We start from the raw sequence: 14421 nt of genomic DNA on the forward strand, positions 1-14421 counted from the left end.
CTGATCCACAGGAATGGATCCTGAATCCAGGAATACAGACAGGCAGCACACTTCACACTTGGGAAGTGTGTGTGCCAGATCTGTGCAACACTTCTGTCCTGGCAGGGGAAGCACAAAGAACTGGGTATAAATTTGTGCTGCTGGGTGCTTTGGAATATCAAAGACAGGAGAAACTCTGAGGATAAAGCTTTGAAGGAAAGCTGTCAAGTTTACAGCTCTCTCTCTTAGGAGGACTCTTGATGCTTAATCTGGGAGGTTTGATGTGAATTGGGGATGGTGCAATAAAGAGAATAAAGTAGTTAACACATGGAATACTTAGAGAGGCACTGATAAATATAGAGACCATTAAAGATGTACCTACACTGCACATTAATTTACCCTGCTAATTTACATGGTGAGAGGTGCAGCTTCTGGTGCCTGAGCTGGTCGGGATTACTGTCCTGAGCTGCAGATGCCTTTCACTGGAACCACTGTGGCTTAGGTAAGCTTCTAAAAAGACAAAGGGCTTCAGGACTCCTCCTAGGAGTTCCTAAAACCAGGAATATTTTGAAGAAAATAATACACATTCATCACCTCTGGAACAGTGCTCTTACAGCATTGTTATGAGGCACGTAGGTCTCTGAGTCTTATAAATAATTTATTCTCTGTGCAAGTAATGTGTCTGTCCTCTGTAACAGCAAGAGAGAAACGTGATGAATCTGCTCCAAAAAAATCTCTAGGTATCATCTTAGTAATAAATGTATGTCAGTAAAAACATCACTGTGTCACAATTAAAAAGGTTTGCTTTGTCAAGTCATATTAACAATTTTTGGCTGAATTAAGCTTTGTGTTCACTAATAAAAGCTTTCTTTGAAGCTAATGCTTGCAGTTATATTAGTACTGAAGATGTTTTTTCTTGTGAACAATGCAAAAATGTGTATAAATTAAAATATGCACTGAATTAATCTATACTTTTTTTTTTCAGTAAAATAAAGCAAGGTCTCCTTCCTAGCTTAGAAGATCTGCTTTTCTATACGATTGCAGAAGGACAAGAAAAAATACCAGTTCATAAGTTCATAACTGTAAGTTCACTCTTCTTCTGTGCTGGGTGAAAAGCAGCTACAAGGTTTTTTTAACATTCTGAAAGCAGGAATACAAAGCAAAGCATTTCTGTCACACATGGGTAGCTACAGCAATGAATGTAACTGTAGTCTCCCACACAGCCTCAATGTTGGTTCTGTAATTAACTAAGAGAATGATTGTTCTTCTAATGTTATTAGTTTTTTTGCTTGAAAGCATCTGTGTCTATGGCAGGGCTGGGGGGAACTTGTGTAAATTTGTAGTTGGACCACTCTGGATTTCAAATGCCATTAATCTTTGACATCAGGTGCAGGCAAAATGGCAACAGAATCAATAAGGTGTCAGAATGCCTGTGCTGATAATGCAGTGGCAAATGTCTCTTCTCTTTAAGACTGAGCAGTAGAGAACTTTATTGTAATAGCATATATTTTTTTTTATCATTTTATTAATTGTTGTTTTACTGTAACAGGCACTCAAGTCTACAGGATTACGTACATCTGATCCCCGATTGAAGGAGTGCATGGATATGTTAAGACTGACCCTTCAAACAACTTCAGATGGTGTTATGCTGGACAAAGACCTTTTCAAAAAGTAAACTTTCTGTCAATAATATAACTATATAATCCTGACTGCATGGGATGTGTTAGTGACTGTGTTAGGAGAGACACGAGGTGTATAAAGCTCCATGTAATTCGGAAGGGAGTTTCACACACACCCCCCTGCTGGTGCTCTTTGCTTACAAGTTTGTTCTCTGGTTTCCTGCAGATTGTTTGATCTCCACAAGCATCTAACATGCCAGTGGTGTTTGCATCTGTATCTGACCCCATGCTGCCACCCTCAGTTAGATGCCAAAAACCCTAAAACTTTCTCTCTCACTCCATCAGTTTTTACTCTGAAGTGCAGGGTGCTGCTTCTCTGTACTGAGATGTTTGGAGCATTTATGTTATTAATTATAAATGTGAGTACACCAGAGTGAAGTTACTGTCCTAATTATAGGCACTGGGCAGTTTTGGAAAAGATTTACATGCCAGATTTTTGTGATGCTTTTCTTAAAAAAAAGTCTGTGGTCAGTTGACTGAACAATATAAGCACTGTTCAGGTTGTCTTCAGTTCATTCCAAACACACTCCTTTTCTTCCCTGCTTAACAGGTTTTTGTGCTAAAAGATTGGTAGCTCAGGGGCTCTTAAATCTTTACAGAGTATTTTTGAGTGTGTATTTTACTCCATTTACAGGGTAAATGATATAATAACTAAAGCTTGGCTTCTTTTGTTCAGTATACTTTTGTCAAAATTAGTACTTTGTTGTTGTTCTGTAGCATTTGTGAATTAATGAACTAATGCTGTTTAGTGCTACTCCCTCTGCTACAACCTCAAATATTTGTATATAAAAAAAGTTACATAATTACATATAATAGTCTATAAAATACATAGTATATAGTATATGCATAGTTTATGTAAGTATAAACATGTGTATTATTTATGTATTTATACATTTTTGGAAGTAGTGATAAAAAAATGTGTGTGTGAAAAATAACAAACCAATCAACTCTATAACTAAGTGTGGGAAGCTTCTTAAAGGTACAGTATGAAAACAACCTTATTCCTGCCTTTTAAATTCAAGAGTCTTCAGGCTCTTCACTGGTTATTTTTTAGCACAGTGAAAACTAAGTTGTACCAGAGTCAGAAACCTCTCTGGGTCTATATTTGGAGAGAAAAGAAAATGCTTTTGCTGTTATGCATTACATTAATACTATCAGGCTTGTTTGTAACAGTGAACTATGAATTATTCTCTATATTTTAAAAAAAAAAGATTGTTAATTAGAGGGCTGAAGATTAGCCTGTGTTGTGTCATCTCTAGGTTATGATCCTCTGTGTTAGGGAAGTGCTTGTTGCTGTGATAACTTTCAGAAAGCTTACATGGTGGCTTCTTGTGTAGGAAGAGTTTTGAACATAAAGACTATAGAGAGGGTGGAGAGGTCCATCTTTTTTCACACAGTATATTTTCCTTTGTAGCAGCAGATGTTGACCTGTTATAAAAATGAGCACCCCTAGGCCCCTCAGCCCCTCAGGAAGGAGATTGAGGTGCTGGAGCAGGTCCAGAGAAGAGCAAGGAGGCTGTGAAGGGATCCAGCAGAATTCCTGTGAGGAAGGGCTGAGGGAGCTGGGGGTGTTGAGGCTGGAGAAGAGGAGGCTCAGGGGAGACCTCATCACTCTCTGCAACTCCCTGAAAGGAGGTTGGAGCCAGGGGGGGGTTGGGCTCTTTTCCCAGGCAACTCTCAGCAAGACAAGAGGGCAGGGTCTCAAGTTGTGCCAGGGGAGGTTTAGGTTGGAGATGAGAAAGAATTTCTTTCTGGAGAGGGTGATCAGGCATTGGAATGGGCTGCCCAGGGAAGTAGTGGATTCTCCGTGTCTGGAGAGATTTCCAAAGAGCCTGGATGTGGCACTGAGTGCCATGGGCTGGGAACTGCAGCGGGAGTGGATCAAGGGTTGGACTGGATGAGCTCTGAGGTCCCTTCCAACCCAGCCAATTCTATGATTCTCTATGATTCTACTTGCCTCAGGATATTTAAGCTTGGATTCCCCAGCCATAATGACAGTGGTGTCATTCTCCTGTTCAGTCTGAATCCAAATGTGCTCCATCAAGTCAAGCAGCAAAGGTAATTGAGGTGGAGTCGTGGTAGCATAAGCTTGACTAAATCAATCAAGTCTCAGAAATTACCCATAACACATTTTAGCTCCTGCATCTGTACATCCTGATCCTGTCCATCTTTGTAAGAGAACTTTCAACTCCTTTTTAGTGGTTCCAAACATGAGGCTCAAGTTTGACTAAGCTTGCTTTATTTTTGAAGTTTTTAGCTTTACATTGCTCTCCACGTCAATAAAAATATGGAATGCAGACAAAAGAGCTTGGGTTTGTAAGCCTTCATCTCCAGAGCTTCTTGAATTGAACGATTCACTGGTGTGCATGTCAGAGAATGCTTGGCATATTTTTTGAACTAGCTGTTCATTTTGCATTGATACATGTGGTTTTTGCAGCATGAATTCCTGCCCTGCTGGCAACAGCCTACATGCTGAAAGCAGCACAGCAGACTAGTCAGCTTGCTATGTGGAGTTTTTCCTTTCTTTTTTTTTTTTTTTTTTTTTCCCTTTTTTTTTGGTACTCTGGGTAATGGTACTACTTAATAAGTTGTAGTAGTACTGTATAACTGTAGCTGGATGAAACTTAGGCAGCTAAACAAATATGAAAGGTTGTATACTCTTAATATTCCTCATGAAATGTGCATGTTTTAAGGTAACCCCTTCTTTAGGTCTCTTTCTATGTCACTGTGGCTACCTTGTGGAAAAATTCCTGGTATCCTTTGTAAGAAATCTTCCTACTCCTCTTTAGGTTTTCCTTTAACTCATGGCTTGTTCCTAACAGAAAATCATAAAAAAACAGAAGACTTGCAGAAAGCCCTGTTTCTTAACTGACAGTTTCTTGGTTGTTGAGGAGGAGGTGGAAAAGCATGAGAAAATTGGAGTTATTGGGAAATTGGGAAATGGTGTGCACTTGACAGTAACAGTTATAATTCTGAGATTTAAACTCTATTCTTTTTCAGAATAACTTTTTTTGGCTCAGTAGACTTAAGTCTTTGTCACAGGGCTGCTGTCTGTCCTGCTTTATTGGCCTGAAAGTGTGGTTTTGCTAGCAGGATCTCCTCTGATCTGTGGGTAGGAAGCAGCCATATGGGTATGTTTTGTTCTAAGCATAAACCTGATAATCTGGTGCTGGCTCTTAAGCAGGGTTATCTGTTGGCTTCTGTGCTGCTGTTCTCCTCATCTAGGTAGCAAATCCCCAGGGAAACTTCCATTTTAGATATGCTTAACCCCAGGTATTAATAAAATACTATTGGAGCAGTTGGAGAGCTTTTGATTATGTTATAATAATTAATACCTCACTTCAGAATAAAAGTACTTTTTTTTTTTTCACCCTAGAATGTCTAGATATATTGAGCACTTTTACAGATCTAGTTGTGCTAGCTGGAAATGGAATTTCATATTCATATGGAAATGGATTTTCATATATTCATATTCATACTGTACCTTTTTACGGTCCCAGTTTTACAGTTCTTACAGTACTGTACCTTTTTACAGTCCATTCAGCTCCATGGATAACCTAACAGTTCTTCAGAGTTGGTAGGAGTTCAGATTTATTTTTTTTTAAATCAATTGTGTGCTTTGTGTAACCCTGACTTTGTGCTCAGGGACCATTGATTCAGTTGCCCCCAAAAAACCCAAAATGCCCAAGTGTTGCTTTCAAGTCACTGTAAGTTCTGAGACTTGCACTTTAACCTTTCTAACCTGAATCTATCAGAGAAGTTTTGGAGTTTGAAGATGTGTTTTCAAATGGGGGAAGAACTTGCTTGCACAGTGATTTAGCAAAACAGATAATTTTATTTTTTTTTATGGTGAGATTGCAAAGTTTGGAGAAATGGAAGAACTTGAGGTGGGGTGTTTTTAGTGTACCTGTCCTTAACACTGCTGAAGTCTCTGAGATATAAGGGCTAAATTTGACTGCTGTCAAATAGATAGAAAGGTTTTTATTAATCAATGTGTCAATTCACTTAAATTCCTCCCTGTGATCTTTTCCTAATGGTTCCACTGCTTTTGAGCCTCAGGCTGCTTGTCTCAAAAGGGTTACCTGAAGCATAAACCAGTCAGAAGCCTGGTGGGGAGGAGATCCCAGTTGCAGAATATTACAGGCTGTAATATAGGGTACTCTGTTGCCTGAGCTTCCTTAGACCCCTGTTGTTTTATCCCTGCAGTAATTGTTCTGAATACCCATCTAGATTAATTGGCACTCTGTATTTAATGTCTGTGAATTTGTATGGTTTGCCTGGATTGAGAGCAGCAGGATAGATACTCAGACACTGACCTCAGCAGCAGTCTGGGAACAGCTTCTTGCAGAGATAGAAAATGCCCTTGAGCAGCACAGCTGGCTCTGCACTTGGTTTTCATCTCTATTTTAAAGTGATTGAATTGTTGAAGTGAGCATCCTAAACTTGCTGTCAATTTTTAAGTGTTTAAATGTCCTTCCTGTTTCAGAAACACCATGTGGTGTCAGAGGACTGTAGGTGTGGATGCTGCCTTCTTGGTTTCCACGCTTTGTATTTAGGTTTCATTGAGCTTAAAATGTATTATTATTATTATTATTTTTTCTTACAGTAGTGCTTAGTGCTGTCCAGATGATTCAGACACTGTAGGAGTGCATCTGAAGGTTGTTACTCCTTCTGCACACATAGCTGCCACAACTCCTTAATTACTTTTGAAGGGAGATTATTGCACCTGGAGTAGATAAATAGGAGGCTGGGAACAAAGAGGAGCAGGATTTTTTTGCCAGATGGGTAAAAAAAGGAGTGGATAAGCATGAAAAATTAAAGCAAAACCAATGCAATTCTATTTTACCAGAACCTAACAAAGCAGCTTATTACAGACAGCACATTTTAAGATGCCAATGTGTGCAATGGAAGCTTCTCTACCATTTTGTTTTAAAACCTCAGCCTGAGGATCTAACCCAGGAATGAGCACCTCAAGTGTTTAAAACCATTTGTTTTCACTCTTGGAGAATAGACCTAATAGTTGAATTTGGGTTAAAAAGTACAAAGGAGTTCAAATTGGAGCTTTAAGGGAAGAGAGGGATTTAAAGGGAAGATAATTCTGTCTGTTCACTGACCTTCATGATCTCTGAGGTCCCTTCCAACCCAGCCAGTTCTATGATTCATGCAAATTAATTTTGAACTGCTTCTGACTTGCAGTAATAGTGTTGTTGGAAGTAGCTATTCCAAGTGGCAGTATTTCCCTAAGAAATAATTAAAAAAAAAAAAAAATCTTCATTGGGAGGGTCTGAAGTAACAGTTTTGTTCCTGCATAGTGTGAACATGTTAATGGCAGTGTTTATTTGGTGATAAACCTCCCTTTCTCTCCCTTGCTCTGGGATAGGGCTGTTAATACCCTTTATCAGGTCATATTCCCAGTGACTGATAATGGCTCCCAGTTCCCACTCCTGCTCCCCCTCCACCCAGAGACCACACCACATCCAGCAGCCTGTCCCAGCTTGTCTTTGGAACCTTCCTTCCTTCTGCTTCTCCTAGATAAGTCCTTTCCTTTTCACCTCATCAGGTTCTTAAGATGTGCCAGCTGGGAGGGTGTGGGTGAAAATGTGCCCAGGCTGAACAAGGAGCAAAGATTTTTTTTGACTGGTGAGTTTGGAACAAGAGACAGGGCAGTACTGTTAATTTCTGTTTAGTTTAGAAGACATTATTGATTATTTCTGCAGAGTTTTTGTTGGTTTTGGAGTGGAAGCTCATTCCAGTTTGGCCTGTTTGTGGTGAAACCAGTTGGAAGAGAGAGAAATCAGCTCTGAACCTCAGCCTGAGGATCTAACCCAGGAATGAGCACCTTGTCTTTGGACAAGGGCTGGGTCAGATGGGTGTCTTGAACCTAAGGAATGGGTGGCTCTTGTAGCCTTAGATGACACTCCAGTAGTTCAGCCTCACAGCTGAAACTTCAAATAAGGGCTTTAAATAAAAATGCATAACAGCAAATGCAGTGTAAAAATATTTAAATAAATTTTAAAATTATTTATAACTCATGGAGTGGAAATTTAAAAGCCTTTCTAACACAGATTTTTTCTTTTTTAGCATATGTCTTCAAGGGGTTGACAGTACTTATTTAAATAGTGGTGAATTTCTGCTTAAGAAGCAGTACTTTTTGACAGTACTTTTATACTAAAACTTTTTAAACTTTTTTTTTTTTTTTGCAGGTGTGTACAAAGTAATATTGTGTTGCTTACTCAAGCTTTCAGGAGGAAGTTTGTCATTCCAGATTTTATGTCATTTACTTCACATATTGATGAGCTCTATGAAAGTGCTAAAAAACAATCTGGAGGAAAGGTTTGTACATCCAGTTTCAGGCTTCTGTAGTTTTCTTGATATTGGCCAAACACATTGTTTGTTAAGCAGACAGATTGTTCTTAAACTTTTTTTTTAGCAAAATGTTAAACTGATAACATGGTAAAATAGTTCTGGAAGTTCAGGAATGTCTGCAAGTTGAAAGCTCTTAGAAAGAAGCTCCTTTTAACCATCTTGTACAGTTTTGAGGTTAGAATGAGAAATTAATGTTGTTCTTTCCTTATTTTGCTTAAGCCCTAGGACTGCTCTGTAGTCTGACAGCCTGAGCTTAATAAAAAGAATTATGCTACTCTACACAGCTGGGTTGTGTGACAGAAATAATTGTCAACACCAGCATTTATTAGTAATTAACCTTAATGTAGTGCTTATTATTCCAGAAATTAATTGAAAAACCTCAGACTTAGTTGCAAGCCAAAACTTTACATGATTTGAACAAGCTCAGCATGCTGTGACATAGAAGAGAGATTCTTAGTTAGAATGGCCTGAAGTTTGGACTTTGAAAAAATGTTTCTTTTGATAATGATCTAGTGAGTATAATAACTTGTAATGAAGTTTTAGATATACTGGGTGCATTATTAGTGGGGTAATACTAATTATTTTCCTTTCCCTTGGCATTTATTTAATTACCTTAGTATACAGTGCAGTATTTTGGGTGTTGTAATGTCTCTGGTTTTATTTTACATCGTGGTAGGTTGCTGACTACATTCCACAACTGGCCAAGTTCAGCCCTGATTTGTGGGGTGTGTCACTTTGCACAGTGGATGGTCAGAGGTATGTTCTAACTCCTAGATTTTGCTATTCCTGTCATTTAAACTGTCTTAAGTTATCTAAACTTCATAATATATCATGGTTTGATAAGCAGAAAGCTTCAGTGGAGTTAACAAGTGAAACCCACGTGGTCATCTTAGCATTTTTTTCAATTTACTGGTTAGGCTGACTTATTTTGCTGTATTTAGAAAGTATTTAAATAGTATTTGTAAACACTGTACTTAGAGCTGGATTATATTGAATGTGTGATCCAAACAGAGTAATGAAACTGGGGGTAATTTCAGTGGTTACCAAAGCAGGAGACAGATTGTGCTTCTGCCACATGAATCTTCAGAAGTTCCAGAGCTTTGTCTAACAGTACCCATGCCCTGAGCTCTGCTATTTTGTCTGTAGGTCATGGCATACTTAAAAGTCTGTTCCTTTTTTTGCATTTTAATGCTCTTCCTGTAACATTATCATAAGATCACTGTACATCACTGAAAGACTTCAGATGTGTAATCATTTAGAAGAAAAATGAAGATATGGAAACTTCACAGAACTGATTTTTGCCTTTCATTTTTATTAAGCTTCCTTCTAGAAGGGTGTCTATAGGTCTTAGAGCTAAAGTGGTGTTATTTTTACTTTTTCTTGAACAGTGAGTCAGTGTGGCAGAGACAGTTATGAGCCCCAGTGTAAAAGAGGAGCTCACACCATTTACCTGAGAAGTGGGGTGAAATATTCTGTGCCCTAGATAATATCAGATATGGACACACAGGGGTTTGATTAGGTCCCAGATGTCAGTGGGGCATTCCTGAGGGTGCCCTAGAACTGCTGATGTTGTCTGTGGACTGGGGTTCATTTTAATATCATCTGTTATGATCTGGGTGTTAGTTTCTGCCCAGCCACGTGCTCCCTGGATTTTTAGGAGCTGCTCAAGGGAGTTGAAGTATTTTTCAGCTCCCTGCTGTAGTGTCAGAATTATTACCTATTCATAGTAAAACAGCTTTAACAGTTAAAAAAGGTTCTCCTTTTTTGAATATTTTAAATTGGCTTTCTGCTCTTTTTGGGTATTAACACCCATACCAATGAAAGTGCTAATTTTTGTATTGTTTAATGTTCTGTACTGTTGGTTTTTTAATGCCAAAATGTTTTTTTTTTAATTTTTCTGAAACCTCACATTTTCTCCAAAGGGAAAAGCAGCAAACAGATTTCTGATTTTCCCATTAAATAAGAGGTTGCTTGGAGCCTTCTGCTCTAGCTGCAGCATATGCTGCTGCTGTGAGTCAGCCTTCAGTCTGATTTAGATACTGAAAGTAAACTTCCCAAAAGATAGCAGATAATAATTGCAATAAAATCCCTATGCCATTATCAAAGGGGATGTAAATACAGTTATCTAATGATTGCTCTCACATTCCAAAACTGAATTGGATCTCAGTTTATAGAGACAGAGATGTGCACAGTGCCTGTACTCAGGGCAGCGTTACTCTGAGTGTTTGCTTGCAGCTGAGCAGGGTTTGACACTACAGCTCTGAGGTGATTTATTTCCTCTGGTACTGACCCCTTTTTGAACGTTTTGAAATTGTTATATCTGCAGTAACCACCTGCAGATGATTTGGTTAGGTTTAGTTCATTTGTTAAAATCTTTAAATCTTTGTTTGTTTGGTTTTTTTGTATTTGTTCTTTTTTGTTTGTTTGGTTGGTTTTTTGGGATTTTTTTTGTTTGTTTTTGTTTTTTTGTGGGGTTTTTTGTTTGTTTTTTTGGGTTTTTGTGGGGTTTGTGGGTTTCTTTGTTGTTCTTTGTTCTGTTTTGGTTTTTTTGGGGTTTTTTTGTTTTTTGGGTTTTTTGTTTTTTGGGTGGGTTTTTTTGTTTTTTGGTTTTTTGGATTTTTTGGTTTTTTTGTTTCTTTGGTTTCTCTGGTTTTTTGGGGTTTTTGGGGGGTTTTTTGGGGGGTCTTTGGGGGTTTTGGGGTTTTTTGTGTGTTTTTGGGGGGTTTTTGTGTGGTTTTTTTGTTTTTTGTGTGGTTTTTTTGTGTGTGTGTGTGGTTTTGGTTTTTGTGTGGTTTTGGTTTTTGTGTGGGTTTTGGGCTTTTTGTGTTTTTGTGTGTTTTTTTTCTTTTTTGGTGTTCTGTATTTTAATACAAGACTTTCCAACCTCTCCCTCTGTGTTTCCCAGGCACTCTGTTGGTGATACCAAAGTTCCATTTTGTCTCCAGTCCTGTGTCAAACCCTTGAAATACGCTATTGCTGTCAATGATCTGGGCACAGAGTACGTCCACAGATATGTTGGGAAGGAGCCCAGTGGATTGAGATTCAACAAATTGTTCCTAAATGAAGATGGTAAGAGATGTGAAATGCTTAATAATGCAAATACAAAGTTGGTTTTGGGTTTTTTTTTTCCAGTCTTTTCACCTTACACAAAATACTTTGTCATCAGCAAGCTGCACTTCCCCCTTGTTCTTCACTTTTAAAACAAAGATTCTAAACTGATTTTAAGGAAAATGTGTATCACTTCCTTTCCCATCCCTGAGAAGCAGATGCTGGTGCCAAAGGCCAGCCCTGGCTGGGGTCCAGAAGGTGACACTGAACACATCTTCCTGCAGTTTATTCATGTAGAATTTGGCTACTAAATCAAAAGAGTGCTGGTTTTGCTTTCCTGTGGTGGGACTGCTTCAGCAAGTGTTTCTTCTTCTTTTTCATATGCCATTAATTCTTCGGCATGAAAATCTTATTTTAAAAAACATTATGGCAAAAACCAGGGGAGGATGAGTCATGGGAGCCCTTGGAGGAAATTCTGGATGCTGTCTCTGAAACAAAAATGTTTCTTCTAGCAGATCTCTCTCAGTAAGAGAACAGACAGTGTTTCTGTTGCCACAGTTTTGTGATGAATATTTAAGTAGCAGCATTAAGGCTTAGATGATATTTTTGTCAAGGGCTGTATTCAATTTTTACTTAAATATTTGTTATTAATATATAAATAATACATAATTATGTTTAGTGCACACCTTAAAATAGTCTTACAAAAATTACAAATAAAATAGAGCTTAACAATTTATTTCTTCCTTTTTTTGTTATGTTAGTGGGAATAAAATAACCTGTGTATATATTGCCAGGAGGGAATTAGTTGTTAGGCTGTGGTTTTTTTGTTCTATTATAGTTAGAATTTAACTGTTTCTAAGCCTGCTGTGCAGTAGGAGAATTGGGATTATTGAAAGTTTGACCAGTGTGCATGAAATCAACAGTGAAGAATTCACTGATTCACAAGACAGAAATTTGAATTTTTAAGCATGTGTGTGTGTGGCTGATAGGACTGACATCAGAAAAATGTGTCAGGACTGATCTTTAATATTTAATGTTTCTTAAGTTAGCCAGAACTAACATTTTATCTGTTCCTTAAACAAAGGACTGAAACAGAAGGTTGCAGTGTAATAAGTAGGAGCATTTCAGTGACAGGGAGAGAAAAGGAAGTTGAATTTTCAGAGAGTGAAGGAGGGGAAGGAAAGAAGGGATTACACTGAATTTTAGTTTTGAATTGAGACATGAAGCTTGGATATGGATTTGGCAGTCTGAACAGGCTTTGTTCATGCTTGGAAGGACAGATTTGAAAATAAATAAAAAGAATACAGATATTTCATCTTTTTGCTTTCTGATTTATTTAGTATAAGGGAATTTCATGTTTCTAACCAGGATTTTATCAAGTGATATGCAAGTATTTGAAACCTGGTTAGACATGGATCTGAAGACTATTCTGTAGTCATCTGAAGGTTATATTTTTTTTTAATAGTTACTACCTTAAAGAATCCTAAACCAGGGTGTTCTTTCATTTATTTGTTGACTTAATATTCAGATCCAAGCTGGAAAGAATGGAGATTACGAGACAGCTTTAAATTGGAGCTAAAAATGCCAGTTTGTAACAGAAAAGTGTTGCTAAGAATCATGTATGTTTTGAGTAAGATCTGTGCTGTGCAAATTTGGAAACTTTGGCAGCCTTGTGAATATTCTATTTGGAAACTTTTTTTTCTTGTTTTCTTTTTTTCTTTTTTCTTTTTTTTGTCAAAGGGAACATATGGCCCATCAGACAATTCAGATTTCTGGAGGGCTGTGTTAATGCAAACCAGATTATTCTAGTTTATTGAAGCTGATCAACAGTTTCCCATAGTAAAAAGTGTCTGTAAACAGGCATCACTGGGGATGATTTTGGTGGCTGTTGAGCAGTTTGCAGGGTTTTTCATGTCTAGTGAATTCATGATGCAAAACCTGTATCTGTGGATGGTTCCTGTCTCCTACCCATACATGGGACTGTCAGAGGAGAATTATTTGTAGAATTAGCCCAGTGAAAAAAATAATGCCTTATAATTGAATGAGGAATTGCCAGGAAATCATTTATTCTGCTGAAGGAGTTGTTAACCAAGCCTGGATTATTTTTTTTAATATTAAAATATATTAAAATATATTAAAATGCCTGGACTGTGGCAGCCTCTGCTTTCTGTGCCAGTTGTACAGCAAAAGACCCAAGGCCAATGATGGGCAAGAAAGGGCAGAGCAACTTGCAGAGGAAAAAAAACTTATTTGAAATTATTAAGGAAAAATGTCCAGTTTGCATATGGCATAATTACATGGCAGGTTACTGGAGCAATCATGCTAATTGTAGTTAGTTTTGAGGCAATGAAAAAACCACACATTTTTCACCACTCCACAGTGCTGTCCAGTAGGGAGATTTTTCAGGTGACTCAATTATATTTTCTTTCATTTTTCATTTAGACAGACCTGTTAAATATATTGCAGTTCCCTGTAAAAGGCTGTTGCAGACAAATTTCTCCTGCCCCCAGGAAAAGCAGAGTCCTAGAGTGAAGAATATATTTACAATTCAGAGGCTGCTAGGTGGGGGTTTTTATGCAAGAGACAACTCTTTGAATTGACTTAATCAGGGCACCCCTCTTGAAGTCAAAGGGTTGTTTTGACTTGTGTTTTTCATTGGAGTAAATTCAAGTTTTTATCCTCAAAGTCTGACAAGATGATAAAGCAATGTGAGAGACTTGCAGAGGAGCTGCATGAAAGACTTTGATATTATTTTTTTTTTTCAGTCTGAGCAAATAATTGCTTTTCTTATTTGATTATATATAGTGGTACAGGATGACCAAAAGTTAAAGCATGTTGATAAGGGGGTTGTCCAAGTGCCTCTTAAACACTGACAGGCTTGAGACATTGGGCAATTTTTTAGGGGGAAGCTATGGTGGCAAGGTAGAAGGGTTGTCAGCTACAGGTATGTCTGTTTGGGAAGTGTTTGGGCAATATTATCTGTTGAAAATTCCTTTCCTGCAATCTGAACACCCTGACAGGTTTATTCTGCTTAAAAGAGGAGGCAGTGGGTGAGTGGAAAGTGTCCTGCTCAGTGTCCTACTCCAGCTCTGTGGTGTGATGGTGTTGGGCAGCCCTCAAAGAAGAGATTTTTTAAAATTATTTTTATTTTTATTGAGATGTGGTGATTTGGAATGCTGTCCCCCCCCTTTAGCTGCTATAGTTCCCACAGTGATTGCCAAGGGGTGGGAGAACAAAATCTTTCTTGCCATGCTTCATCTGAGAGCATCAGAGGTGATGGGGATGTGTTGGCTGTGGAGTGGCCAGAACTGGATGATGTAGTTTGAGATATTAAGCAGTGAGAGGCAGG

The 14421-nt window shown here is 38.1% G+C and overlaps 1 protein-coding gene across 2 annotated transcripts in view; it reads left to right on the forward strand.

Moving 5' to 3' along the window:
- GLS (glutaminase) overlaps positions 1 to 14421 on the forward strand; it is a 60984-nt gene that overhangs the window by 6423 nt on the left and 40140 nt on the right. For both annotated transcript variants that reach the window (XM_030454618.1, XM_030454619.1), the window contains exons 2-6: positions 965 to 1061; positions 1529 to 1650; positions 7862 to 7991; positions 8701 to 8780; positions 10930 to 11093. In XM_030454618.1, the coding sequence (XP_030310478.1) occupies positions 965 to 1061; positions 1529 to 1650; positions 7862 to 7991; positions 8701 to 8780; positions 10930 to 11093 (593 nt within the window). The remainder of the gene's footprint in view (positions 1 to 964; positions 1062 to 1528; positions 1651 to 7861; positions 7992 to 8700; positions 8781 to 10929; positions 11094 to 14421) is intronic.

This window comes from Calypte anna, chromosome 7 (assembly GCF_003957555.1).
Source record: "Calypte anna isolate BGI_N300 chromosome 7, bCalAnn1_v1.p, whole genome shotgun sequence".
Classification (NCBI taxonomy): Eukaryota; Metazoa; Chordata; class Aves; order Apodiformes; family Trochilidae; genus Calypte; species Calypte anna.